This window comes from Ranitomeya variabilis, chromosome 7 (genome assembly GCF_051348905.1).
Source record: "Ranitomeya variabilis isolate aRanVar5 chromosome 7, aRanVar5.hap1, whole genome shotgun sequence".
In the NCBI taxonomy this organism is placed as follows: Eukaryota; Metazoa; Chordata; class Amphibia; order Anura; family Dendrobatidae; genus Ranitomeya; species Ranitomeya variabilis.
The window spans coordinates 56188487-56214659 of record NC_135238.1 but is presented as its reverse complement, the minus strand read 5'-3'; the positions used below and the strand labels follow the sequence as shown (position 1 = coordinate 56214659).

The 26173-nt window shown below is 44.8% G+C and overlaps 1 protein-coding gene across 3 annotated transcripts in view; it reads left to right on the top strand.

Annotated features, from left to right (window-relative positions):
• CEP20 (centrosomal protein 20) overlaps positions 1 to 21174 on the top strand; it is a 76819-nt gene extending 55645 nt beyond the window's left edge. For all 3 annotated transcript variants that reach the window (XM_077275139.1, XM_077275138.1, XM_077275140.1), the window contains 2 exons: positions 5582 to 5709; positions 20908 to 21174. In XM_077275139.1, coding sequence (XP_077131254.1) covers positions 5582 to 5709; positions 20908 to 20984 — 205 coding nt within the window. In that variant the 3' untranslated portion in view covers positions 20985 to 21174. The remainder of the gene's footprint in view (positions 1 to 5581; positions 5710 to 20907) is intronic.
• The last annotated feature ends 4999 nt before the right edge of the window (positions 21175 to 26173 follow it).

The following is a 26173-nucleotide window of genomic DNA, read 5'->3' as shown; positions in this document are numbered from 1 at the left end:
AACAACAGGTCTTAGAACTAGAGATTCAATAATTGCTTACAAAGCGAGTTATTGAAGAAGTACCAAAACATCAGGAGAAGACTGGCTTTTATTCTCCGCTGTTTTTGATCTCTAAGCCTGATGGGTCCTTTAGGACCATCATAAATTTACGTAAATTGAATAAATATCTTCGGTACCACGCTTTTAAGATGGAATCCATTAAATCAACAGCTAAGCTTTTGTTTCCTAGGTGCTACATGTCAGTCTTGGATCTAAAGGATGCGTATTACCATCTTCCAGTTCACAGAAATCACCAGCAATTCCTCAGGATGGCAGTATGGGTAAACCATCAGATTAAACATTTCCAATTTTTAGCAATGCCCTTTGGCCTGTCCATGGCACCAAGAATTTTTACAAAAATTGTGTCAGAAGTAATGGCCCATGTCAGGGAAAAAGAAACCCTTGCAGTGCCCTATCTAGATGATTTTTTAATAATTGGAAATTCAATTGCTCAGTGTACGTCTAGGGTAAATGCCATAATATCATCCTTACAGGAACTCGGATGGATAATCAACTGGGAAAAGTCAAAACTAGAACCCACAAGACATCAATTGTTCCTAGGAGTCCTTCTAGACTCAGAAAATCAGTCATCCTTCCTACCAGAAGAAAAGAAGCAGAAGATCATTCAGAGGATCACGGCAGTAAGGAAAGCTCCAAACTTAAGTTTAAGAGACGCAGTGTCTCTTCTAGGATCTTTGACTGCGTGTATATCGGCGGTGAGATGGGCTCAGGCTCACACCCGAATGCTTCAATACGAAGTTCTTCAAGCAGAAAAAGATCTTCACGGTGCTCTGAGCATAAAGTTCAGTCTATCACCGGCCACTCTTCACGACCTCAGATGGTGGCTCAATCTAGCACATTTGTCAAAAGGAGTTCTCTGGACCATCATTCCGGACAACGTGGTTACAACGGATGCCAGTCCGTTCGATTGGGGAGCCCATATGGGAGACATTCTAACCCAGGGGCGTTGGTCAATTCGAGAGTCCCAAAATTCCTCAAACCTAAGAGAGCTGGCTGCAGTCAACCAGGCTCTTCTTTGCTTACTACCTTCCCTGAGGAATTCGCACGTACAGATACAGACAGACAATATGACTGTGGTGGCCTACATCAATCATCAGGGAGGAACAAGGTCACGATCCCTAATGATCACTACAGCACAGATATTGTCTCTAGCCGAGAACCACTTTCAATCTCTGTCGGCAGTTCATATAAAGGGGGAACTCAATATAGAAGCAGACTACCTCAGTCGCCATTCCCTTCGTCAGGGAGAGTGGTCCCTAGACCAACACATATTCAATCAAATAGTCAATCTGTGGGGATTGCCGATAATAGATCTGTTTGCTACGAGGGAGAACAGGAAGGTCAGGAGGTTCGCATCCTTACACATAGCAGACCAACCATTCATAGTGGATTCCCTTCGCGTCCGTTGGGACTTCCAGCTAGCATATGCCTTCCCCCCTATGTGTCTAATTCCGATAGTTCTCAAGAAAATCCGGGAGGAAGGAGCCAAAGTAATTTTAATCGCCCCCTTCTGGCCCAGGAGGCCTTGGTTTTCTCTCCTCAAAACAATGTCTGTGACCGATCCCTGGGTGTTGCCAGTGGTTCCGGAACTCCTCTCTCAGGGTCCATTTCGTCATCCAAATTTGGAGACTCTTCACTTAACGGCATGGAACTTGAGAGGGAGCTTCTGAAGGAGAGGGGGTTCTCCGATGCTTTAATAGCTACCTTATTGAAAAGCAGGAAGGAAGTTACTACTAACATCCATACGAAAATTTGGAAAAAATTCCTTATGTTTTATCAGTAACCATTAGGAGATAATGCTCCGATTTCAGCCATTTTAGAATTCCTTCAGAAAGGCTGGGAATTGGGTTTAGCAGTCAACACTCTAAGAGTTCATGTTTCAGCCTTGGGAGCTCTATACAACAGTGATATAGCTGGTAATAGATGGGTTGCTAGGTTTATTAAGGCATGTCAGCGTTCTAACCCAATCCATATTGTAAGAATACCCCCTTGGGACCTCAATTTGGTGCTTGAGGCGTTGACTGAACCTCCTTTTGAGCCATTAAACTCTATTTCGATTAAAAATTTAACCTTAAAAACAGCTCTACTTTTAGCATTAACGTCTGCCAGAAGGGTCAGTGATATACATGCGTTGTCAGTAGATCCTCCCTACTTAATAATTCTCCAGGATAAGATTGTCTTAAAACCTGATCCTGCATACTTGCCAAAAGTAGCAACTAAATTTCATAGAAGTCAGGAGATTTATTTACCATCTTTCTATGAAAATCCAGGTTCAGAAGAGGAGAAAAAATATCATACCCTAGATGTAAAGAGGGCAATATTAGAATACCTGGATAGGACTCAAAGCTGGAGACAGAGTAGGGCTCTTTTTATTTCTTTCCAGAATCAGAAAAAGGGTTCTGGTGTCACAAAGAACTCTATCGCTAGGTGGATTAGAGAAGCGATATGTCTTGCCTACTCTGCCAGGGGAGTAACGCCACCAGAAGGCATCAGGGCGCACTCCACTCGGGCCATGGCGTCATCCTGGGCGGAGAAGGCAGATGTCCCCATCGAAATGATATGTAAGGCGGCAACTTGGTCATCACCTTCCACCTTTTATAAGCACTATCGCCTTGATCTATCTGCTAATTCCAGCTTACAGTTCGGCCGTTCAGTACTTAGTGCTGTGGTCCCTCCCAGTTAATAGTCTTTGAAAGTCTCTCGTGGGTGCTGTCGTGGCGATAGGAAAACCGTTTTTTACGTACCGGTAATAGGATTTTACAGAGTCCACGACAGCACCCATACATTCCCCCCCGTATTTAGTTACTTATTCCTGCACTCTGTTGGAAGGTGTGCCTTAGAGATCACTCTATAGAGGTGGTGGTATTTAGTAATGTTTAAGATAATATTGTCATGTACTGATTCATTGGCGGTATCCCTTGTACTCTGGAACACAAACTGGAGGGCGAGGGGGGCCGCCCCTTTTTAACCTGTAGGTTCCTGTCCGGAAGGTGGGCGGATCCCCTCTCTCGTTGTGGGTGCTGTCGTGGACTCTGTAAAATCCTATTACCGGTACGTAAAAACCGGTTTAGGAGTCCTGCTATTATGAAATAGGTCATGAGTCCAAGTGTTCTCAGTCTGCGCCCACCCGGCCTGACTGACCGCTGCAGCTTGTACTGAACAGTGTGAGATCTCAGCAGCAGGGAGGAAGGACGCTGAGGAGCATCAATCAGGTGGGCAGAGACTTGACTTAAACATTCATAGAGGATGAGGCTGGTAAGTACACCAGTCTCATCGGATCCAGGAGATCTTTATAATGTTATTTGTAGTTTGTATTGTGAAGTGTGCAGACAGATCCACATGGAAGGGGAAGTTATCAGGGAACCTGCAATTATTGCAAAAAAAATCTTATTCTTTAGTTATCCAATTATTTCCATATACAGTAGACAAACACTGAGATCACACAATAGCCATGGTCATGCACTGATTTTTACAGAGCATTAGAGCCGTGTTTTGTGTAGAGTGTGTGTTCTATTAATTGAATGGGTTGTAGAGGATTGTAACGTGTTTAGACATGCTTTGTCTTCCAGAACATTTCCTTGGTAATATTTGACAGCCCCATGCAAATTAATAGAGAAACCTGACACGCACATCACTTCTTTATCCTGGTGACGGGTTCCTTGTAGAGCTCAACCAAAACATATGAAGGACCATGATCTAGCAACCATGTCCGTAGTCCAAGGCTGGTGGATCAGAGCACTGCAAACCTCCTACAGCCTGCCCTGGACATCTCTGCTGATTAGTAGACCCTCGCAACATCAATTTAATGACATTGCAGTAGCCTCCTAACAGGGTCTTGTGCATCTTTAGATCAACTGTTGTTCCCTTCCCCATTTATCAAACTTATTTTGTGGAGATTCTACATATGTCCAGTATAAGATGGGATAAACCCTTAACCCATTACTTTTGTTATATTTCTCCTTCGCCTCATTGGGGGACACAGACCGTGACCAGTCACCACTTTTTATGCACTAATTGACGACCTCAGGAGAAAGTGGCTGAAGAACTAACAGTTTTTATTATTTATTTTTTTATTCTCTTTGTTGCAGAGGTTTTGGATTGTAAAGTTCTTGATCAGTGTTTCCCGTACTCCAGTTCTCATGGCCGCCCACAGATCATGTTCTTGGGATTTCCATAGTATTGCACGGGTGGTGGAAATATCATCAAGGCATCAGGAATTCTCTCACCTGTGCAATTCTATGGAAATCCTGAAAACATGATCTGTGGGGGCCGTAAGGGCTGGAGGTTGGGAAACACTTCTGTAGATATTAGCTGCCACCGTGCTCTGCAAGGATCCCAGGTACCAAGCCGTTATTCCCCGATGCCTGGGACCTTTTGTGGAGATGTTTGCTTTTTTCTGTATGTATATATATTTTTTTTTCTTTTGTATGACCCCGCCTGCTTCTGATTGGTCAATATCATAAAAGAGGGAAAAGTTAATGCCCCTGGAGAAGAATCTCTAATGTCCGCATGGTTGAAATTAGCATATTAGGTGTCCTATAAATTAAAATCCCATGACCCAGATTTGTCAAAAGTGCGTTGTTCACCCCAGTTTTTGTGGTGGGGAAGGGGTGTGTGTGTATTTTAATCACACGCTTGATTTATTAAGAGTTGCTGCCTCTTAATGAATCAGGCATGTCTGAAAAATGATCATGAATTAGATGATCTGTGACATCGGCCCTATCAATTTTGTATAAACTGGCTTGAAAACTCCAAAAGTAAAAAAAAAATAAAAATCACAATTTTGCGATGTTGGTGAATCAGGGCCAGTATCTCCCCAACTAATAATTAAATTCAGATCTTCAGTAATTGTATAACGGTGTAACCAGTTTAGCATGTAAAAAATAAAAAGTCCTTAAGCGTCACTCCAGCATTTTTTAAAGTTTACCGCTGGAGTGTTGCTTCAAATCTAAGCCCCATCATATACTCGCCCTCCGGCATCTTGATTTGTTATCGCCGCCGCTCCGGTCACGCTCTCCAGCAGTTTGTGACCTGCCGCCTGCTCCAGCATTTCATGCAGCGAGCCGGAGGTCACAGCTCAGTACAAGTCTGTGAGGGCCTCGTTCTGATCTCAGAGACTTGCAATGATGGCTTGTGACGTAATGTCTAACTTCTGGCCACTTAGAAACTGGGCTCACAAGATGGTGCAGCGGCACCAAAAAATGGGGAAGATGCCAGAGGGTGAGTATAAGTGTAGGAGCAGGAACCTTAGGTTTAAAGCACCAGTGCAATGCCTCGAAAACAAATGCTGGAGTGGTGCTTTAAAGGGAATCTTCATGCTGCGCTAACAGCTGGCACCACAAGTCGCAGCCAGGCATGTTATTCTGCAATGCTTCAGCATTTTACAGGAAATTATTCTTTGAAGAGTTCCTGGCAGGGGATTGACAGTAAAAATGTGTTTTTTGAGATGGGCATGAGCCTCAAGTTTTCAGTTCCAGGTGAATTTCTTATACATGCTGTTCTCTTATTCTTCCATTTACAGACCGATCCTATATGGCTTGCTGGCTCATTTCTTACATGCACACCGGGAGATGCCTTGTCCCTCCGCGCTGGGGCAATCCTCAAAGAGACAGACACACGCTGAATACTCTGCCAACAGAACTGCAAAAGGTAATTAACAACTGTAATTTTATTTTCTTGCCAGTGTGAATAAGACAGTCATAACAGGGGATTTCTTAATAATCAGTGATCATGGTTCAAGTGCGTCCCAATGTTTTGTTGGAGCGCACTCGTACCAGTAATACGGGCGTTTGTACAATCCCGCGGTCAGATCTGATATTTGATTTGGACAGATCACTTCAGTTGCCATTAGGGGGAGCTACCGATCCTTCCAATCTTATTACAATCAGCCTGTTTTGCAGGCATTTTCCTGATTTGTGTGTAGATTTCTTCAGAAATAGCATGTATTAAGTCTATGCACCTCTGTCCTGTCATGTAAGAACCCATCAAGTCAATGCATAGGACTTTGTTTAGGCTACAGAGCCAAGACGTGAGGGGTGGTATGTGTGACCCAGTCTCCTGACTCTGCCCCGTTGGCATTCATTATAACTATTTTGCTGCAGTTATGGAGACAGCCATGGCCCGTGACTAATATATATAACTTTTTTATGCATTACAGAAGCAACATATTGTGAATATTGATTTCCAGGACGTCATCCTGACAGCACTATGGAGGACGTCCTCCTCCCCCTTGCTGGGACAGGAAACACACGAGAGTTCAAAAGGTCCGGTCCCACCCCCATTCCTCAGTGTTTTTCCTGTCCCTGCAAGGGACACATGAGAGAAGCTGCGCAGCTTACCGGAGCTCAGGGGGATCGTGCGGCTTGCCAGATCCTTCCCCCTGTCAAGACGCTCAGGGCAGAAACCCTCCAGAGGGGGGTCCCTCTGCTCCAAAGACCAGCAGCCGCTCCTCCCGGGGGGGGGCTCTCGGCTGCGGACGCGGTTCCCGAGGTCAGTAGCACTCGGCAGCGTGAACGCCGGGCTCTGACTCTTCCGGCGGAAGTTCCGGGGACCGCGTCACTTCCGGTTTGCGGCATCCGTTACTGCGACTTCCGGTAACGCTGATGTACAGGGAAGGCGTGCGCTCCAGCGTGGATCCCAGGTATTGTAGCGTTTGAGAGGCGCTGCAGCGGTCACACTCTGGATACTATGGAGAGCATGACACCTGAGGATGGGGTAAGTGCGCAGAGCGCAAACTCCCCTGACACCCAGTAATAAAGCCACCCTGTCACCTTCCCTATCTTATATCGTTTAGGATAAGGGAACTCCAGCCGTCCCCCCTGGTCAAGTTAAAAGATCTGGAAAAGCCTCTGGGAAGTCCAGCAGATGTCCACTATGTAACGCTAAACTCCCGGACACCCATGGCAAAACCTTATGTGCAGACTGCACATCCAAGGTTATGAGAGAGGAGCAGCCCACCTTATTATCTGAGATGAGGTCCCTAATCAGAGAAGAGGTCCAGGCTTCCCTAGCTACCATGGTCGAAAAATCCAGCCCTATGCCCAGTCGCAAAAGGGCCAGGCGGGAGTTGGAATATACTTCTGAGGACAGGTCCGATTCTGAGGACCTTGTCTCCAAGGAAGAGGGCGAGCTTCCTTCTGGAAGCCAGGACCGCCAGAGGAAGTACCTTTTCCAGGCGGAGGACACAAATGAGCTGGTGCAGGCGGTGCGATGCACCATGCAAGTAGAGGAAACATCTAAGCCGCAAACCAGGCAGGACCTGATGTTCGGGGGACTTATGTCACGTCGGCAGACAGTCTTCCCGGTCAGTGAGCATATCAAGGCCATGGTGCTCGAAGAATGGAAGGAGGCGGAACGTCGGCTGACACTGTCTAAAGACTTTAAGTCGCGCCTACCCTTTGAGCCGGAGGATGTTAAGCTTTGGGACGAGATACCCAAGGTGGATGTCCCGGTGGCGAAGGTCGCCAAAAAGACTGCTATTCCGTTCGAGGACTCGTCAACCTTGCGCGATCCAATGGATCGTAAAGCGAAAATATTGCTAAAAAGAGCCTGGGAGTCTTCCGCGGCTCTAATTAAAACCAATATTGCAGCTACCTCGGTAGCCCGGTCTATGCACCTCTGGATGGGTCAATTAGAGGAGCATCTCTCTAGTAAGACCCCAAGGTCAGAGATCTTAAACTCTCTCCCTATAATGAAGTCCGCCACAGCTTTTCTATCTGACATGACGGCTGAGTCAGTCAGATTTTCAGCCAGAAATGGGTCATTGTCCAATGCGGCTAGAAGAGCGGTCTGGTTAAGGTCTTGGTCGGGCGATAATGCGTCCAAAACAAAATTATGTTCAATCCCTTTCTCAGGTGCAAGAGTTTTCGGTCCTTCCCTCGATACCATCTTAGAGTCGGCCTCAGACAAGAAAAAAGGGTTCCCAGAGGACAAGCCTAAGAGGTCTCAGTCCTTTCGGAGGGGATTTCCCTTTAGACGACAGTCTGACTTCAGAGGGTCCGACTTCAGAGGGGGAAGGTCCAATAGAGGGTTTAACAGGGGTTCCCGTGGCCAGAGTAGTAGGAGTTTCTTCTTCAGCCCCTCCTCTAAAACTAAACCACAATGACGCCACTCTTATAGGGGGGAGGCTGCGCCATTTCGCGGTAAACTGGAGCAGAGTCACGCAAAATCAATGGGTCCTTCGTACTATCTCAGAGGGCTACAGCATAGAGTTTTACTCGCCTCCGCCAGACAGGTACATCGTACCTACGGTGGTTATGCAAGACTCTCCCATGTTAAAAGACCTGAGGGACATGCTTGCCTCGAAGGTCATAATTCCAGTACCTCCGCTAGAGGTAGGCCAGGGTCATTACTCCTCCCTGTTCTCCATTACAAAACCGTCCGGCGACTCACGTACAATAGTAAACCTGAAGCCTCTGAATGCCTGGGTCAGGTACAAGAGGTTTCGCATGGAGTCCATCCGTTCTGCAATCCTCCTCATAGATCGGAATGCGGTGATGTGCACTCTCGATTTGAAGAGTGCCTATTACCAGGTCCCTGTCCACCATCTATCTCAGAGGTTTCTGAGGTTCGTGGTAGTTCTGCCGTCCGGGACCTGCCACTACCAGTTTCAATGCCTTCCGTTTGGACTTGCCTCAGCACCTCGCGTGTTTACAAAGCTGGTCTCAGAGATAGTGGCTTTCCTAAGAAACCAGGGGATTATAATAGTCCCTTACCTCGACGACTTTCTGCTGATAGCACGAACACCAGAGGTCTTAACGGATCACAGGAACCGGACCATTGCTGTAATGGAACACTTGGGATGGATCATCAACTGGCAGAAATCAGATCTGATTCCGGAACACAAAAAGATCTTCCTGGGTGTCTGTCTGGATTCTGCAAACAGAATATCCCTTCTGCCCGAATCCAAGCTGGAGTCAATACAAGTCCATGTCAGACTCCTACTAGAATGCAGAGTCTCAATAAGAATGGCCATGAGAGTGCTAGGCCTAATGACGGCATGCATACCATGCGTAAGATGGGCACAGTTCCATTCAAGACCACTGCAGAGCTTAATCCTCTCCAAGTGGGACCGTCGTCAATCTTCTCTGGAAAGTATTTTATATCTTCCAGGTCCAGTACGAAGTTCGCTCCTTTGGTGGACAGACCCAAAGAATCTAAGAATCGGGGTACTATGGACTACCGACCCTCACGTGGTAGTTACCACAGATGCCAGCGCCTGGGGCTGGGGAGCTCACCTAGAAGGAAGGATTCTCCAGGGACAATGGCCTCCAGATGTAGCCGGCAACTCGTCCAACTTCCGAGAGCTGTATGCTGTCTGGGAAGCCCTGAGAAGAAATCGGCGCACGCTGGAGAATCGTCATGTAAGGATATTGTCCGACAACGTGACAGCTGTTTCCTTCCTAAAACACCAAGGAGGTCCAAGGCACCATCTTCTCCAGGAGCTGGCGGGGAGAATATTTCGTTGGGCAGAAAAATCGATCCTCTCCATCTCTGCAATCCACTTGGAGGGCTCCCAGAACGTCATAGCGGATTACTTGAGCAGAAGAAGAGTGTTCGCAACAGAGTGGGAACTCAACCAGGACATCTTCCAGGAACTGTGCCGGCGTTGGGGCACTCCCAGTATAGACCTTTTCGCGAACAGGAGAAACTCGAAGGTCTCAAGGTTCTTCTCTCTGAACCCTCGGGATCTGCCGGAAGGAATAGATGGTCTAAGTCAGAGTTGGACAGAGCCCCTCTCATATGCTTTCCCTCCTCTAGCACTAATCCCGGCTGTTCTCAGGAAGATCAAAGAAGAACAGGCTCGAGTAATTTTGGTAGTTCCATACTGGCCAAGAAGGAGTTGGTTCTCTCTTCTGGTAGACCTGGCGATAGAGAGTCCAGTAGAACTGCCTCACAGACCAGATGTAATCCACCAGGGCCCAGTGTACCATCCGGATCCAGAGAAGCTACACCTCTCAGCCTGGATCCTGAAAGGAACATCCTGAGGGCAAGAGGCCTGTCTGAGCAGGTCATATCCACTATCAAGGCTAGTAGAAAGCCGGTCACGTCAGCAATCTATTTGAAGATCTGGAGACGTTTCTGTCTGGAGGGTGGCAGGTCCGAGGTTGCGGCAGGCACTCCCGACTTACCCAGAATTCTGGATTTTCTACAGTCGGGGTTCGATAAAGGGCTTAGGCCAAGCACCTTAAAGGTGCAGATCTCCGCACTAAGCTCCTTTCTAGACTATCCCCTAGCAACACATCCCTGGATAGTTAGGTTTATCAGAGCCACCCAAAGATTGCGCCCCACCATTAGACAGTTAACTCCTCCTTGGGATCTTAACTTTGTCCTGAATTTCCTCTGCAAAAATAATTACGCCTCGGCAGATAACATGTCCATTTCAGCCCTGACACGTAAAACGGCATTCTTAGTGGCGATCACCACAGCTAAGAGGGTGGGGGAAATCCAAGCCTTGTGCACACGGGATCCGTACCTCCAGATTAGAGATGATTGTGTGGTTCTCAAACTAGATCCCTCGTTCGTTCCAAAAGTGGGAACTCTAAAAAATAGGAATCAAGAGATAGTGTTACCATCCTTTTGCTGTAACCCTTCCAATTCTAAAGAGGAAGCTCTGCATTCCTTGGATGTCAGACAGGCGGTCATCGACTACCTATCAGCCACCAACCCATGGCGAATCGATCCAAACCTGTTTATTTTGTTTGGGGGTAAAAATAAGGGAAAGAAGGCCTCTAAGGCCTCCATTGCTCGATGGATCACGTCTGTGATCTCTGAGGCCTATCAGTCGGAGGGCATCTCTCCTCCAAAAGGTCTTCATGCACACTCTACTAGAGGGATGGCTACTTCTTGGGCTGAGAGGGCAGGCGCCTCTCTAGAGCAGATTTGTAAGGCCGCTACATGGGCTAGTGTGAATACCTTCTGCAAACATTATAAACTTGATGTTTTGTCCGGTCAGCATACTGCATTCGGGAGAAAAGTTCTCCAAGCGGTAATCCCACCCTGAGGAGGTGCTTTGGTACTCTCCATAGTGCTGTCAGGATGACGTCCTGGAAAATAGGTATTAAGCTTACCGTTAATTATGTTTCCAGGAGTCCATCCTGACAGCACGGGTAATTCCCTCCCTGTTAATATGACTATGCCTTTGTAATATGAACCTGACATGTCTGTAGTATTTCCTAAACATATGATGTAATATGTTCCTGATATATGGTGTTATGTTCTTTACCATTAAATATTATTTTTTTGCATCTCCCTTGAGGCGGTTCTTGTTACAACACTGAGGAATGGGGGTGGGACCGGACCTTTTGAACTCTCGTGTGTTTCCTGTCCCAGCAAGGGGGAGGAGGACGTCCTCCATAGTGCTGTCAGGATGGACTCCTGGAAACATAATTAACGGTAAGCTTAATACCTATTTTCTCTATCGCCTCTCATTGGGGGACACAGGAACCATGGGTGTATGCTGCTGCCACTAGGAGGCTGACACTATGTAAATAAAAAGTTAGCTCTTCCTCTGCAGTGTACACCCCACCGACTGGAAGCAGGATATTCAGTTTAGCTTAGTGTCAGTAGGAGGTGGACACAGGTCTTTCATTAGACCCTTATCTACCTCAATGTGCGTCGTTGCATTACAGAAGCAACATATTGTGAATATTGATTTTGTTTGCCTTCTTTTTTGTAGAACTTTAGACTAATACCAGATTTAACCCCTTAACGACCGCCGATACGCCTTTTAACGGCGGCAGTTAAGGGTACTTAAACCACAGCGCCGTTAATTAACGGCGCTGTGGAAAAAGTGAATTGTGCCCCCCAGAGTCGGATTTTCCCTGGGGTCTCGGTTGCTGGGGGTAGCCGAGACTCCAGAGAACATGATTCGGGTTTTTTTTACTGACCCTCGAGTTGCGATCGCCGGTAATTAACCGTTTACCGGCGATCGCAAAAAACAAACGCGATTTCCCTTTTAATTTCTCTGTCCTCCGATGTGATCGCACATCAGAGGACAGAGAAATGGGGTCCCCGATAGCCCCCCGATACTCACCCGTCTCCCCCGGTGCTCCTCGTGGCTCCCAATGGGCGCCGCCATCTTTTTCCGGCAAAAAAATGGCGGGCGCAGTGCGCCCGCCGGCCGGCACCCGGAGGATCTTTGGAGTCTCGGCTGCCGGGGGTAGCCGAGACCCCAAAGAACATGATCGGGGTCGGTTTTTACCGACCCCTGTTTTGCGATCACCGGTAATTAACTGTTTACCGGCGGTCGCAAAAAAAATAAAAAGCGATCTGTCATGTGATCGCACATCAGAGGACAGAGAAATAGGGGGATTAGGGGACCCTATCATACTTACCGGTGTCCCTGGGTCCTCCTGCGTCCCCTCCTGTCCGCCGGCTTCTTCATTGGGAAAGAAAATGGCGGACGCATGCGCAGTGCGCCCGCCATCTGCTGGCCAGCAGGAGAGAGGAGTTGGGGCTAAAGTTAGGGTTGGGGCTAAATTTAGGGCTAGGGTTAGGCTTCTTTCACACTTGCGTTGGTACGGTGCCGTCGCAATGCGTCGGCCCGACATACCGACGCACGTTGTGAAAATTGTGCACAACGTGGGCAGCCGATGCAGTTTTTCAACGCATCCGCTGTCCACTCTATGTCCTGGGGAGGAGGGGGCAGAGTTACGGCCACGCATGCGCAGAAATGGGGGACGCGACGTACAAAAAAAGGTTACATTGAACTTTTTTTTGTGACTACGGTCCGCCAAAACACAACGGATCCAGTGCACGACGGACGCGACGTGTGGCCATCCGTCAGCAATACAAGTCTATGGGCAAAAAAGGCATCCTGCGGGCACATTTGCAGGATCAGTTTTTTGTCCAAAACGACGGATTGCAACAGATGCCACACGACACAAGTGTGAAAGTAGCCTTAGGGTTAGGGTTGGGGCTAAAGTTAGGGCTAGGGTTGGGGCTAAAGTTAGGGCTAGGGTTGGGGCTAAAGTTAGGGCTAGGGTTGGGGCTAAAGTTAGGGCTAGGGTTGCGGCTAAAGTTAGGGCTAGGGTTGCGGCTAAAGTTAGGGTTAGAGTTGGGGTTAGGGTTTGGATTAGGGTTACGTTTGGGATTAGGGTTAGGTTTGGGATTAGGGTTAGGGGTGTATTGGGGTTAGGTTTGAGGTTAGGGTTGAGATTAGGATTACGGGTGTGTTGGATTAAGGGTTTTGATTAGGGTTATGGTTAGGGTTGAGATTAGGGTTGTTTTGGGGTTAGGGTTGTGATTATCGTTAGAGTTGTGATTAGGATTATGGATCGGGTTGGGATTAGGGTTAGGGGTGTGTTGGGGTTAAGGTTGGATTTAGAATTGGGGGGTTTCCACTGTTTAGGTACATCAGGGGGTCTCCAAACACGACAGCCAATTTTGCGCTCAAAAAGTCAAATGGTGCTCCCTCCCTTCTGAGCTTTGCCGTGCGCCCAAACAGTGGTTTACCCCCACATATGGGGCATCAGCGTACTCTGGATAAATTGGACAACAACTTTTGCGGTCCAATTTCTCCTGTTACCCTTGTGAAAATAAAAACTTGGGGGCTAAAAAACTTTTTTGTGGAAAAAATATATATTTTTTTATTTTCACGACTCTGCATTATAAACTTCTGTGAAGCACTTGGGCATTCAAAGTTCTCACCACACATCTAGATAAGTTCCATGGGGGGTCTAGTTTCCAATATGGGGTCACTTGTGGGGGGTTTCTACTGTTTAGGTACATCAGGGGCTCTGCAAATGCAACATAACGCCCGCAGACCATTCTATCAAAGTCTGCATTCCAAAACGGCGCTCCTTCCCTTCCGAGCTCTGCCGTGCGCCCAAACAGTGGTTTACCCCCACATATGGGGTACCAGCATACTCAGGAGAAATTGCACAACAACTTTTGTGGTCTAATTTCTCCTGTTACCCTTGTAAAAATAAAAATTTGGGGCCAAAATATCATTTTTGTAGAAAAAAAAATGTGATTTTTTTTTATTTTCACGGCTCTACGTTATAAACTTCTGTGAAGCACTTGGGGGTTCAAAGTGCTCACCACACATCTAGATAAGTTCCTTAAGGGGTCTAGTTTCCAAAATGGTGTCACTTGTGGGGGGTTTCCACTGCTTAGGCACATCAGGGGCTCTCCAAACGTGACATGGCATCCGATCTCAATTCCAGCCAATTCTGCATTGAAAAAGTCAAACGGCGCTCCTTCTCTTCCAAGCTCTGCGATGCACCCAAACAGTGGTTTACCCCCACATATGGGGTATCGATGTACTCAGGAGAAATTGCACAACAACTTTTGTGGTCTAATTTCTCCTGTTACCTTTGTGAAAATAAGAATTTGGGGTCAAAATATCATTTTTGCGTAAACAAATGCGATTTTTTTATTTTCACAGCTCTACGTTATAAACTTCTGTGAAGCACTTGGGGGTTCAAAGTGCTCACCACACATCTAGATAAGTTCCTTAAGGGGTCTAGTTTCCAAAATGGTGTCACTTGTGGGGGGTTTCCACTGCTTAGGCACATCAGGGGCTCTCCAAAAGTGACATGGCATCCGATCTCAATTCCAGCCAATTCTGCATTGAAAAAGTCAAACGGCGCTCCTTCTCTTCCAAGCTCTGCGGTGCGCCCAAACAGTGGTTTACCCCCACATATGGGGTATCGGCGTATTCAGGAGAAATTGCACAACAAAATTTATGGTTAAATTTCTGTTTTTACACTTGTGAACATAAAAAAAAAAATGGTTCTGAAGTAAAATGTTTGCAAAAAAAAAGTTTAATGTTCATTTTTTTCCTTCCACATTGTTTCAGTTCCTGTGAAGCACGTAAAGGGTTAATAAACTTCTTGAATGTGGTTTTGAGCACCTTGAGGGGTGCAGTTTTTAGAATGGTGTCACACTTGGTTATTTTCTATCATATAGACCCCTCAAAATGACTTCAAAGGTGATGTGGTCCCTAAAAAAAATGGTGTTGTAAAAATGAGAAAATTGCTGGCCAACTTTTAACCCTTATAACTCCCAAACAAAAAGAAAATTTTGTTTCCAAAATTGTGCTGATGTAAAGTAGACATGTGGGAAATGTTATTTATTAACTATTTTTCGTGACATATCTCTCTGATTTAAGGGCATAAAAATACAAAGTTTGAAAATTTTAAAATTTTAAAAATTTTCGCCATATTTCCATTTTTTTCATAAATAATCGCAAGTAATATCGAAGAAATGTTACCACTAACATGAAGAAGTACAATATGTCATGAAAAAACAGTCTCAGAATCAGCGGGATCCGTTAACGTATTCCAGAGTTATAACCTCATAAAGTGACAGTGGTCAGAATTGTAAAAATTGGCTCGGTCATTAAGGGGTTAAATGTCCAGCCCTAATGTAGGATATGGGGTCAAACATTGCACGGGTATTTACTTGCAGACGTATTCCCTAAAAGTTTGGTGTCCAGCTCCGGTCTTCTCCTCTTCACAGTGACGTCACTGTAATTGCGACCAGCCGGATCGCTCTATGCGTGAACCAGTTATTTTTGAGCACGCTTCTAAATCATTTCACCTGATGAACAAGTGCTTTGCTCTTTATTAGGTGATTGGCAACCTGTTTACGCTGACTGATTATTGGGGAGCGAGTATTCCTAGGAAAGCTCGTTCACTGCAATCCTACCTTGCAAATGCACCTTAAGAAGTTGAGCACATCTAATCAGACCCTGTACCAAATCAGATCATTTTTCACCTTTTGGTGATTTTTTTTTTTTTTTTTTTTTTTGCTATGACTGTTGTCCTCTAGCCTTAATCAAAAGAGCTACTGTTTAAAAGGCGCCAGACTTCTTCTACGTTGTGGAGCCCATACATCATCAACTGGAATCTAAGCCCGCAGTCAGCTGCTGATGATTTCCACTATGTCAATGTATCCATCTATTCTCTGTCTCCCAATAAAACTTATTAGAAAAGTGGCAGGAGTAGTGGGGAAAAGGCCAGAACGTAGAATATTTTTGCTCAAGTAAGTCTAGTATAAGGTAAAAAAAAAAAGTGACTTCTTTACCCTAGAATTGTGGCACACGGTCCTTTGTGACAGTTTCCGTCTCTATAGTTCTAGTGAATATGCTTGTAGGCATTGGCAGACGTGGCATGTGTGAGCTGTGAACATCCTGTTCTTCCATTTTTAGATCTATTTTTATGTGTATTAACATGCATTTCATCTAGAACATTACACTTTGATGCAAAGGTGCGTGAAGGTGCCAGTGAATGGTGGTGTGTGTGTATTCACATTGATTTCTCCACTTGCTGATCACATTTCCATCCATGATTAATGAAATGGTTTATTTTGCTTTGCGCAGAAATAATGACAATCTCCCTTGAAATATCAGCAATCGCCGACCAGACTCGCTCGTGTGTGTTCTGCTTAAATGGAACAGATTGCAGAACTGTTTAGAAAAATGTAAAAGAAACACTTAAGCTCTTAATCTCGTCCGTTTATATATTTGTCAGCGTTTATGAAGGAATCTTGGACAGGACAATCTGTTGTAAAATTGTTCTGAACTTCAGAAACTGCGAATCTCATAATTGTTTATGATACATTTCATTTCAATGCACTTCCCAGAGTGTAAGTTTCTAAACTGTAGAAAATACCAATCAATGGTTCAGTGCACAAAACCAATTGTCATAAATGTTTTATCTCTTGGGCAGAGTGGAGAACGCTTCCCGCTATGGAGGACCTGTGAAAAAGGCAGAGAAATCTGCCGAAACGTTGCTGCTAAAGGATCAATAAAGCCACAGTTTTTCACTTTGATTTTTAGAAAGCGGCCAGCTTTTTTTCAAATTTTTTTTTTTTATGTATATCCTTACTATATATATAGTACATTTTATATATATATATATATATATATATATATATATATATATATATATATATATATATATATATATATATATATATATATACAGACCAAAAGTTTGGACACGCCTTCTCATTTAAAGATTTTTCCGTATTTTCATGACTATGAAAATTGTAAAATTGTACATTCACACTGAAGGCATCAAAACTATGAATTAACACATGTGGAATTATATAGTTAACAAAAAAGTGTGAAACGACTGAAATTATGTCTTATATTCTAGGTTCTTCAAAGTAGCCACCTTTTGCTTTGATGACTGCTTTGCACACTCTTGGCATTCTCTTGATGAGCTTCAAGAGGTAGTCACTGGGAATGGTTTTCCAACAATCTTGAAGGAGTTCCCAGAGATGCTTAGCACTTGTTGGCCCGTTTGCCTTCACTCTGCAGTCTAGCTCACCCCAAACCATCTCGATTGGGTTCAGGTCTGGTGACTGTGGAGGCCAGGTCATCTGGCGTAGCACCCCATCACTCTCCTTCTTGGTCAAATAGCCCTTACACAGCCTGGAGGTGTGTTTGGGGTCATTGTCCTGTTGAAAAATAAATGATGGTCCAACTAAACGCAAACCGGATGGAATAGCATGACGCTGCAAGATGTTGTGGTAGCCATGCTGGTTCAGTATGCCTTCAATTTTGAATAAATCCCCAACAGTGTCACCAGCAAAGCACCCCCACACCATCACACCTCCTCCATGCTTCACGGTGGGAACCAGGCATGTAGAGTCCATCCGTTCACCTTTTCTGCGTCGCACAAAGACGTGGTGGTTGGAACCGAAGATCTCAAATTTGGACTCATCAGACCAAAGCACAGATTTCCACTGGTCTAATGTCCATTCCTTGTGTTCTTTAGCCCAAACAAGCCTCTTCTGCTTGTTGCCTGTCCTTAGCAGTGGTTTCCTAGCAGCTATTTTACCATGAAGGCCTGCTGCACATAGTCTCCTCTTAACAGCTGTTGTAGAGATGTGTCTGCTGCTAGAACTCTGTGTGGCATTGACCTGGTCTCTAATCTGAGCTGCTGTTAACCTGCGATTTCTGAGGCTGGTGACTCAGATAAACTTATCCTCAGAAGCAGAGGTGACTCTTGGTCTTCCTTTCCTGGGGCGGTCCTCATGTGAGCCAGTTTCTTTGTAGCGCTTAATGGTTTTTGCCACTGCACTTGGGGACACTTTCAAAGTTTTCCCAATTTTTCGGACTGACTGACCTTCATTTCTTAAAGTAATGATGGCCACTCGTTTTTCTTTACTTAGCTGCTTTTTTCTTGCCATAATACAAATTCTAACAGTCTATTCAGTAGGACTATCAGCTGTGTATCCACCAGACTTCTGCTCAACACAACTGATGGTCCCAACCCCATTTATAAGGCAAGAAATCCCACTTATTTTACCTGACAGGGCACACCTGTGAAGTGAAAACCATTCCCGGTGACTACCTCTTGAAGCTCATCAAGAGCATGCCAAGAGTGTGCAAAGCAGTCATCAAAGCAAAAGGTGGCTAATTTGAAGAACCTAGAATATAAGACATAATTTTAGTTGTTTCACACTTTTTTGTTAAGTATATAATTCCACATGTGTTAATTCATAGTTTTGATGCCTTCAGTGTGAATTTACAGAAAAATCTTTAAATGAGAAGGTGTGTCTAAACATTTGGTCTGTACTATACACACACACACACACACACACACACACACACACACACACACACACACACACACACACACACACACACACTCTGTGACTGAAAGCTGGAGGCTGCAGGGATGAATAAAGTTAATTTCCTCCTGGCAGCCGGGCTTTCAGTTTTGCGGCTGTGCAGCCTTGGTACGCTTTTAACCTGCATATTAACCCCATATCTATAGGTTGTGTTTTTTGACATGACAGGTTCCCTTTAAATGAAGTAGGGCAACATGGTGGCACAGTGGTTAGCACTGCAGCCTTTCAGCGCTGGAGTCCTGGGTTCTAATCCCACCTTGGACAACATCTGCAAGGAGTTTGTATGTTCTCCCCGTGTTTGCGTGGGTTTCCTCCAGGTTCTCCGGTTTCCTCCCACATTGCAAAGACATACTGATAGGGAATTTAGATTGTGAGCCCCAACGGGGACAGTGATGGTAATGTGTGCAAACTGTAAAGCGCTGCGGAATATGTTAGCGCTGTATAAAAATGAAGAATATTATTATTAAGTAAGGATTCTCCATGGGAGAAAATCCCTTTTACTTAAAGAAAACTTTTCCCCAAGTTCACCAGCACTGACTGTCTGTGACTCTAATACTGAGCTGCTGTCAGTCAGTGCCGGGGGGCATGGTAACTTGTACCGCTGTCTATACACAGAGCGGCAACTGAAACTGTGCCAGCGCCACCCCTATTACTGGAAATTGAGAATACAGTTATTTTCTTCCCAGCAGCAGGACTCGGTGTGGGGGACGCACGGTGCCAGAACTCTTTTAACCTGCATATTAACCCCATATCTGCTGGTTATAGCGTTATTTTACATGACAGGTTCATTTTAATCATTTTATAATAACGGATATAGTTTTGCGTATGCTTGTTACTCACCAGATCTCTGCTAGCTGCCATTGAATGGAAACCATGTACCCTTCTTGACTATGTGCACTAGTGCAAATAAACCTCATTATTTGTAAAATGTTTAATTTCCTTTCTATCGGTGGGGAAGACGGAGGGCTATATATATATATATATATATATATATATATATATATATATATATATATATATATATATATATATATATATAATATATTATATTCTAAAATATTGCATATGTTCTCATCTCGGTAAGGCCCAGTGCAGGATTAGGCCATGTTCACACATGCGTTTTTTTTTTCTACAGGAAAACCTGCTCTCTTGGCAGTAAAGAAGCTGCTTAAAATTAACAGGATTTTCTGTGTGTTTAATGTCTTTTGTGCATTTTGATAAAGTTTAGCGCCCCACCAAAAACGCAGCAAAACCCGATACCTGTGTTTTTTGCACTTACTCATTGCTTTCTATGGGTGGAACAACTCTGAAAGAGAAATGCAGCAGTTTTCCAACTCATTCAGGAAAAAACCCAATGTGTGTGCGTGAGATTTCTGAAATATCATAGCTTTCGCTGCTGTAAAACGCAGTTTCAAATTTGCATTAAAACCCCCAGCAAAACTGCAACATGTAAACATAGCTTTAAAATGAGGCGCTGTTTTTTTACCGAGTCTACACAGTAGTTAAAGGCCTTTAAAGGGAATCACAATGTGATTTTTGGAGATGATTACGGTGCTGTTTCGATTGAAAACATTTTAGAGACGCACACTGGATCACAAACACACTGGGGACTGTTTAGTTGCTAAAAATGACGTGACTGGTTCCATTTAAAGGGGTCATAGGCAGGGGCCCCAGCCCTGTATTCCTGCCCCTGCATTAACAGTGTGGTGCTCAGGCACATGTCCTGCCATTCCATTCAATGTTTCTGGGTGTGACGGAAACTTGTCCTGTCTCCATTTCCCCTGGAGTGGAAGGATGCATGCACAACCACAACTTTAATCCGTTTCCTCACTGCGTTGATAATTTGCTCTTTTTTTTTTTCGTCTCACAGAGCCTCCCATTGTAAAGCTATTTTTGAATCAAAATTTGCACCAATTTTGTGCTTCGATTTGCAAAAAAGTCTCAGGGGAAAAAAACCCAATACTGTTAGCAAGTAGGATCTACATTGTATCTAATATAATTGGCTACATTGTAAAACCTTTATCAAAAGAAACCTAATTAGTCCGATATCAGCAGACAAAGTGCCGGATAAAAGAGCGAAGTTCTCCGATGTTTCATATTGGGGCCAAGCAAGTAATGAGACGTTTGTTACATTATTTATGACGAATGGATCGGTCACATTGTCATGAATATCTGTACTCCTGTTTAAAAGAATATATCAATCCGAATATTTTTTATTTTAGACTAAATATTTCAATATATTTTCTTATTTTTCAGGTGCTCATCTAGAACCCACGGACAAGATGCAGCCCAGCTCTTCAGATTCATATGTACCCCAGGGCGCACACAGATGACAGCCTGTTATGTTTAGTTTATTGATGATTTTGTATATATTTTAATAAATTTATTTTCTAGGCTCTGCACAAAAACGCACGTTCGTTGCAATTATATTTTCAACCTCTGTATCGGCCGTGTATTGAGTGCGTTGATTTTTAAGTTATATAATGGAATGGGAATAAATGATCCTCGTTCTTTTTGATATTTTATATTTGTGCAATTGGACTAAATCATTAGAAAAATATGCAAAATAAACAGTAATAAAATCCCCGTATTCCCCCATGGAGGATTTTGGCTTAAGCTGATCTGAAACTTTATGCGGAGTGGATTTTACTGTTAATTAGGTTTAGTTGGATGAATATAATAAATTTATAAACTATAATGTTCTAAGGTCTGTCGATACATGTCAGATCTATACAAGCACAAGCACTCGGTGCACCCTTAGGGTATGTGCACACGTTGCGGATTTCTTGCAGAAATTTCCTGAAGAAAACCGGAAATTTTCTGCAAGAAATCTGCATTTTTTTTTTTTTGCGTTTTTTTCCCGTTTTTTTTGCGTTTTTTTAGCATTCTGCAAGCGTAATTAGCTTGCAGAATGCTAAAGTTTTCCAAGCGATCTGTAGCATCGCTTGGAAAACTGACTGACAAGTTGGTCACACTTGTCAAACATAGCGTTTGACAAGTGTGACCAACTTGTTACTATAGATGCTGCTTTTGCAGCATCTATAGTAAAAGATAGAACGTTTAAAAATAATAAAAAAAATAAAAAAAATGCTTATACTCACCCGCAGACATCAGATCTCCTCACCGGCGTCCGTTCCGTATAGATGGTGTGTGCGCGCAGGGCCTTCCATGACGTCACGGTCACGTGAGCGGTCTCGACCAATCACAGGACAGTGACGTCATTCGGCAAGGTCCTTCACCGCACGCCAGCTACAGGAACCGAAACCAGCGTGCAGCACAGAGGCGGGAACACTCCGGGGCCATCAGAGGGTGAGTATATGACTATTTTTTATTTTAATTCTTATTTTTTTACCAATTATATGGTGCCCAGTGCGTGGAGGAGAGTCTCCTCTCCTCCACCCTGGGTACCAACCGCACATAATCTGCTTACTTCCCGCATCGTGGGCATAGCCCCATGCGGGAAGTAAGCAGATCAATGGACCCCTAGGTGTGCGGAATCCCCTGCAATTCCGCATTTTAATGAACATGTTGCTTTTTTTTCCGCGATGCGATTTTTTCGCGGAAAAAAAGGCTACATTTGCACAAAAAATGCGGAATACACTGAAAATAATGGGAGGCATATGTAAGCGTTTTTTTCGCGTTTTTATAGCGAAAAAACGCGAAAAAAACGCGAAAAATACTGAACGTGTGCACATGGCCTTAGTGTGGCCAAAAACAGGTCACTCCATTTTCTCACATGCTTGTTTTCCGCCTATCTCTGCCTTCTTATCTTATGTCCCAGCTGTCAAAGGAAGAGAACCAAGATGGATGAAAATCAACTAGACAGGAGTGCGCTGAGCAGCTTGGTTTGAACAGTACCATTTTGCTGCTGTTCAGACTTTTCGAAGAGAAGTTCAGGATATTTTTTGTGTTCTTCCTCTGTTAGCAACTGTGTACGTGTAATTGATTGCAGTAACATAGTTGTTTCAGTCCATTCCAGCACTACGTGACCACATTTGTGCCCTGCCATATCACTTGGTGTCTATGTGGGGTGGAGGTTTCTTTTTTTTTTAATTTTTATGTTCTCAATGTAAGTCTATGAGATTCATAACCAGGGTAGTGAGCCTTGCTCCGTCTGATAGACTTGCATTGAGAAAAGTGCTGTCCTGCTGCTTTTAATGTAGATCCAACAAGGTTGTGCTCACAAATTGCGTTTTTGCTGCTTTTTTTTTTTTTTCTTTCTGTCCCACATGGATCTGGTGCAGAAAAATCTACAGTGTTTTACAGTACTAGCAATGTGAATGAAATCTCTTGCACACGTTGCTTGTTTTTTTTCCGTGCAGATCTGCAGCATGTCCATTTCTACAGCGTATTTCACCAATATTAATTTACGCAGCGTTTTTTGCGCTCAAAATTTTCAGCAGAATTGTGCACACAGCATTTCACACATTTTTCAAAAACTGAGCGGTAAAATCCGCACAGAAATCCGCAACATGGGCACATAGCCTTTGACCCCGATTCATCATTGCTGTTTCTTCAGCGCTTTATTAGTGACTTTTAGTATCTGTGCCATATTCTTTAAAATGTTGTTTTTCTTTCCTCGACCACTTTGCTTAGTGAGATGTTTTAGATAGTCATGAAATGACTTTTCCCAAATGTCGGTACTGTACTTGGCACACCAGGAGGCTAAATACAGTTAATAAAACTCTGAATTCATATTAAAATCTAATTGCAAGGCCAGTGTAACTCCAAAAACAGAGAATTCAGCACGATCTATAACTTAAAGGACACACCATATGACTGCACTGATCTCGTGATGCTCAACTTCGAAAAGATAGAAAAAAAAATGGCACTCACCATCCAATAAACTCCCTTTGTTAGAAAAGCAATAAAAATGTATTCAAAAGGAGGAAGCGGTAGTACTGTGGCTGACGGCCATTTTTCCTGTAACATTGATCGCGGACCCTTAAAAGCTTTTTTTGATTTTTTTTTTTTATGGCTTGAGTGCCACTTTTTGTACATTTTTTATACGTTTTGTGGCATCACTATTAGGGCGCAGACAGGCGGCCATATAGCCCGGATGAGGATCACCACGGACTGACCAGCGGCTCCCCGGATTTGAGTGTGACAGCATGTATTTCTATGCAGCTGTCATGCTCTGGTCAGGAGAACCGCTGGCCAGTCCGAGCATTGCGATGCGATCGTTGTCCATGTTATACGGCCGTCTGTGCCCTTATTTACAACATGCAGACACTGCTCTGATAGACAACCCCATTGATGCTCTATGTCACAAAAGTCTTAAGTCACTATCCAGGTTTAGGGTTCGAGTCTGCAGTCACCCTGTGAGTCACAGTGCGCAGTGTTGAGACCAAGCGGTCTTGTGGCGACAAGTATGTGATATGCATCCTCCTGGCCACATTCTGACTAGACGTGCATGGTGCCTCAAGTCATATGTCGACCTGGTCTCGCCACCAGCACTGGTGAATCCTTACAGTGCGTTCTGTGAGTGTTCACGAGTCTGCATTCACACAGAGTGACTGCAGACTTCTGTGAAAAACCTGGCCAACCCCTTTTAAGTATAGTAACAGAGAGTTGTAAGCAGACATGTACTGACATAGATTAAGCGCCTCCCTCTGACAAAAGGAAACGGATCACTCTGTCTTGACTTTTCAATTATAGCTACGATGTAATGAGATAAATTTTACTGGATACACAGTTCTAAGTATAGGAGTGAACTTTTTTCTAGACTCTACATAGCCTGTTGTTCTAAATTGAAAGCAGTCAAGCAGACCTAACTACACTGCTCAAAAAAATAAAGGGAACACTTGCAACAACACAATGTAACTCCAAGTCAATAACACTTCTGTGGAATCAACCTGTCCAGTTCTGAAGCAACACCGATTGTGAATCAATTTCTCCTGCTGTTGTGCAAATGGAACAGACAACAGGTAGAAGTGATAGGTAATTAGCAAGACGACCTATAAGGCCTGTTTCACATGTCAGTGGCTCTGGTACGTGTGGTGACAGTTTTCTCACGTACCGGAGACACTGACTCACGTAGACACATTAAAATCAATGTGTCTCTGCACATGTCAGCGTGTTTTCACGGACCGTGTGTCCGTTTGAAAAGCACGGAGACATGTCAGTGTTCGTGGGAGGGCACGGATCACACTGACCCATTAAAGTCAATGGGTCCGTGTAAAACACATACCGCACACGGATGCTGTCTGTGTGCCGTGCAGGAGACAGCGCTACAGTAAGCGCTGTCCCCCCAGCTTGTGCTGAAGCCACCATTCATCCCTTCTCTCCAGCAGCGTTCGCTGGAAAGAAGGAATAAAAAATCAAATTTTTTTTTTGTGTGGTTAAAATAAACTTCCTGGCAACCTCCCACCCCCTGTGTGCCCGCCCGCTGGAAATAAAATACTCACCCATCTCCCTCAATGCTTCCTCTCAGCGCCGCAGCTTGTCCTGTATGAGCGGTCATGTGGTGCCGCTCATTACAGTGATGAATATGCGGCTCCACCTCCCATAGGGGTGGAGCCGCATATTCATCACTGTAATGAGCGGCACCACGTGACCGCTCATACAGGACAAGCTGCGGCCCTGAGAGGAAGCATTGAGGGAGCTGGGTGAGTATTTTATTTCCAGCGGGTGGGCGCACGGGGTGGGAGGGGGGAGGTTGCTGGGAAGTTTATTTTAACCACAAAAAAATAAAACATTGATTTTTCATTCCTTCTCTACAGCGAACGCTGCTGGAGAGAAGGGATGAATGGCGGCTTCAGCACCATGCTGGGGACAACGCTTACTGTAGCACTGTCTACTGCACCGTCCGTGTGGTACTCGGGCGGCATATGGCTGACGCACGTGTGCCACACTGATGTGCCACGTGAGCTCACGGATAACTCCGGTACCGATTTTTCCGGTACCGGAATTATCTGGACGTGTGAGATTGGCCTAAAGGAGTGGTTCTGCAGGGGCTGACCACAGACCATTTCTCTGTTCTCAGCCTTTTTGGCTCTTTTGGTCACTTTTGCATTTCGTCATTGCTCTCACCCCTAGATGTACAATAGCATAAAGGAAAAGTTGCTCAGTTATTGCAGCTCATCCAGGATGGCAGATCAATGTGAGCTGTGACAAGAAAGGTAGCTGTGTATGTTAGCACAGTGTCCAGAGCATGGAGCAGATACCAGGAGCCGTGGAGGGGGCCATAGGAGGGCAACAACCCAGCAACAGGACCTCTACCCCCCCCCCCCCTCTGTGCAAGGAGGAGCAGTGCCAGAACCCTGCAAAATGACCTCAAGCAGGCCCAGGCCACCAACATCCATGTGTCTGATCAAATTGTCAGAAACAGACTCCATGAGGGTGGTATGAGGGCCCGATGTCCACAAGTGGGTGTTATGCTTACAGCCCAACACCGTGCAGGTCTATTGGCATTAGCCAGAGGACATCAAGATTGGCAGATTCGAAATTGGCACCCTGTGCTCTTCACGGGTGAGAGCAGTTTCACACTGAGCACATGTGATAGTCTGGAGATGGTTTACTG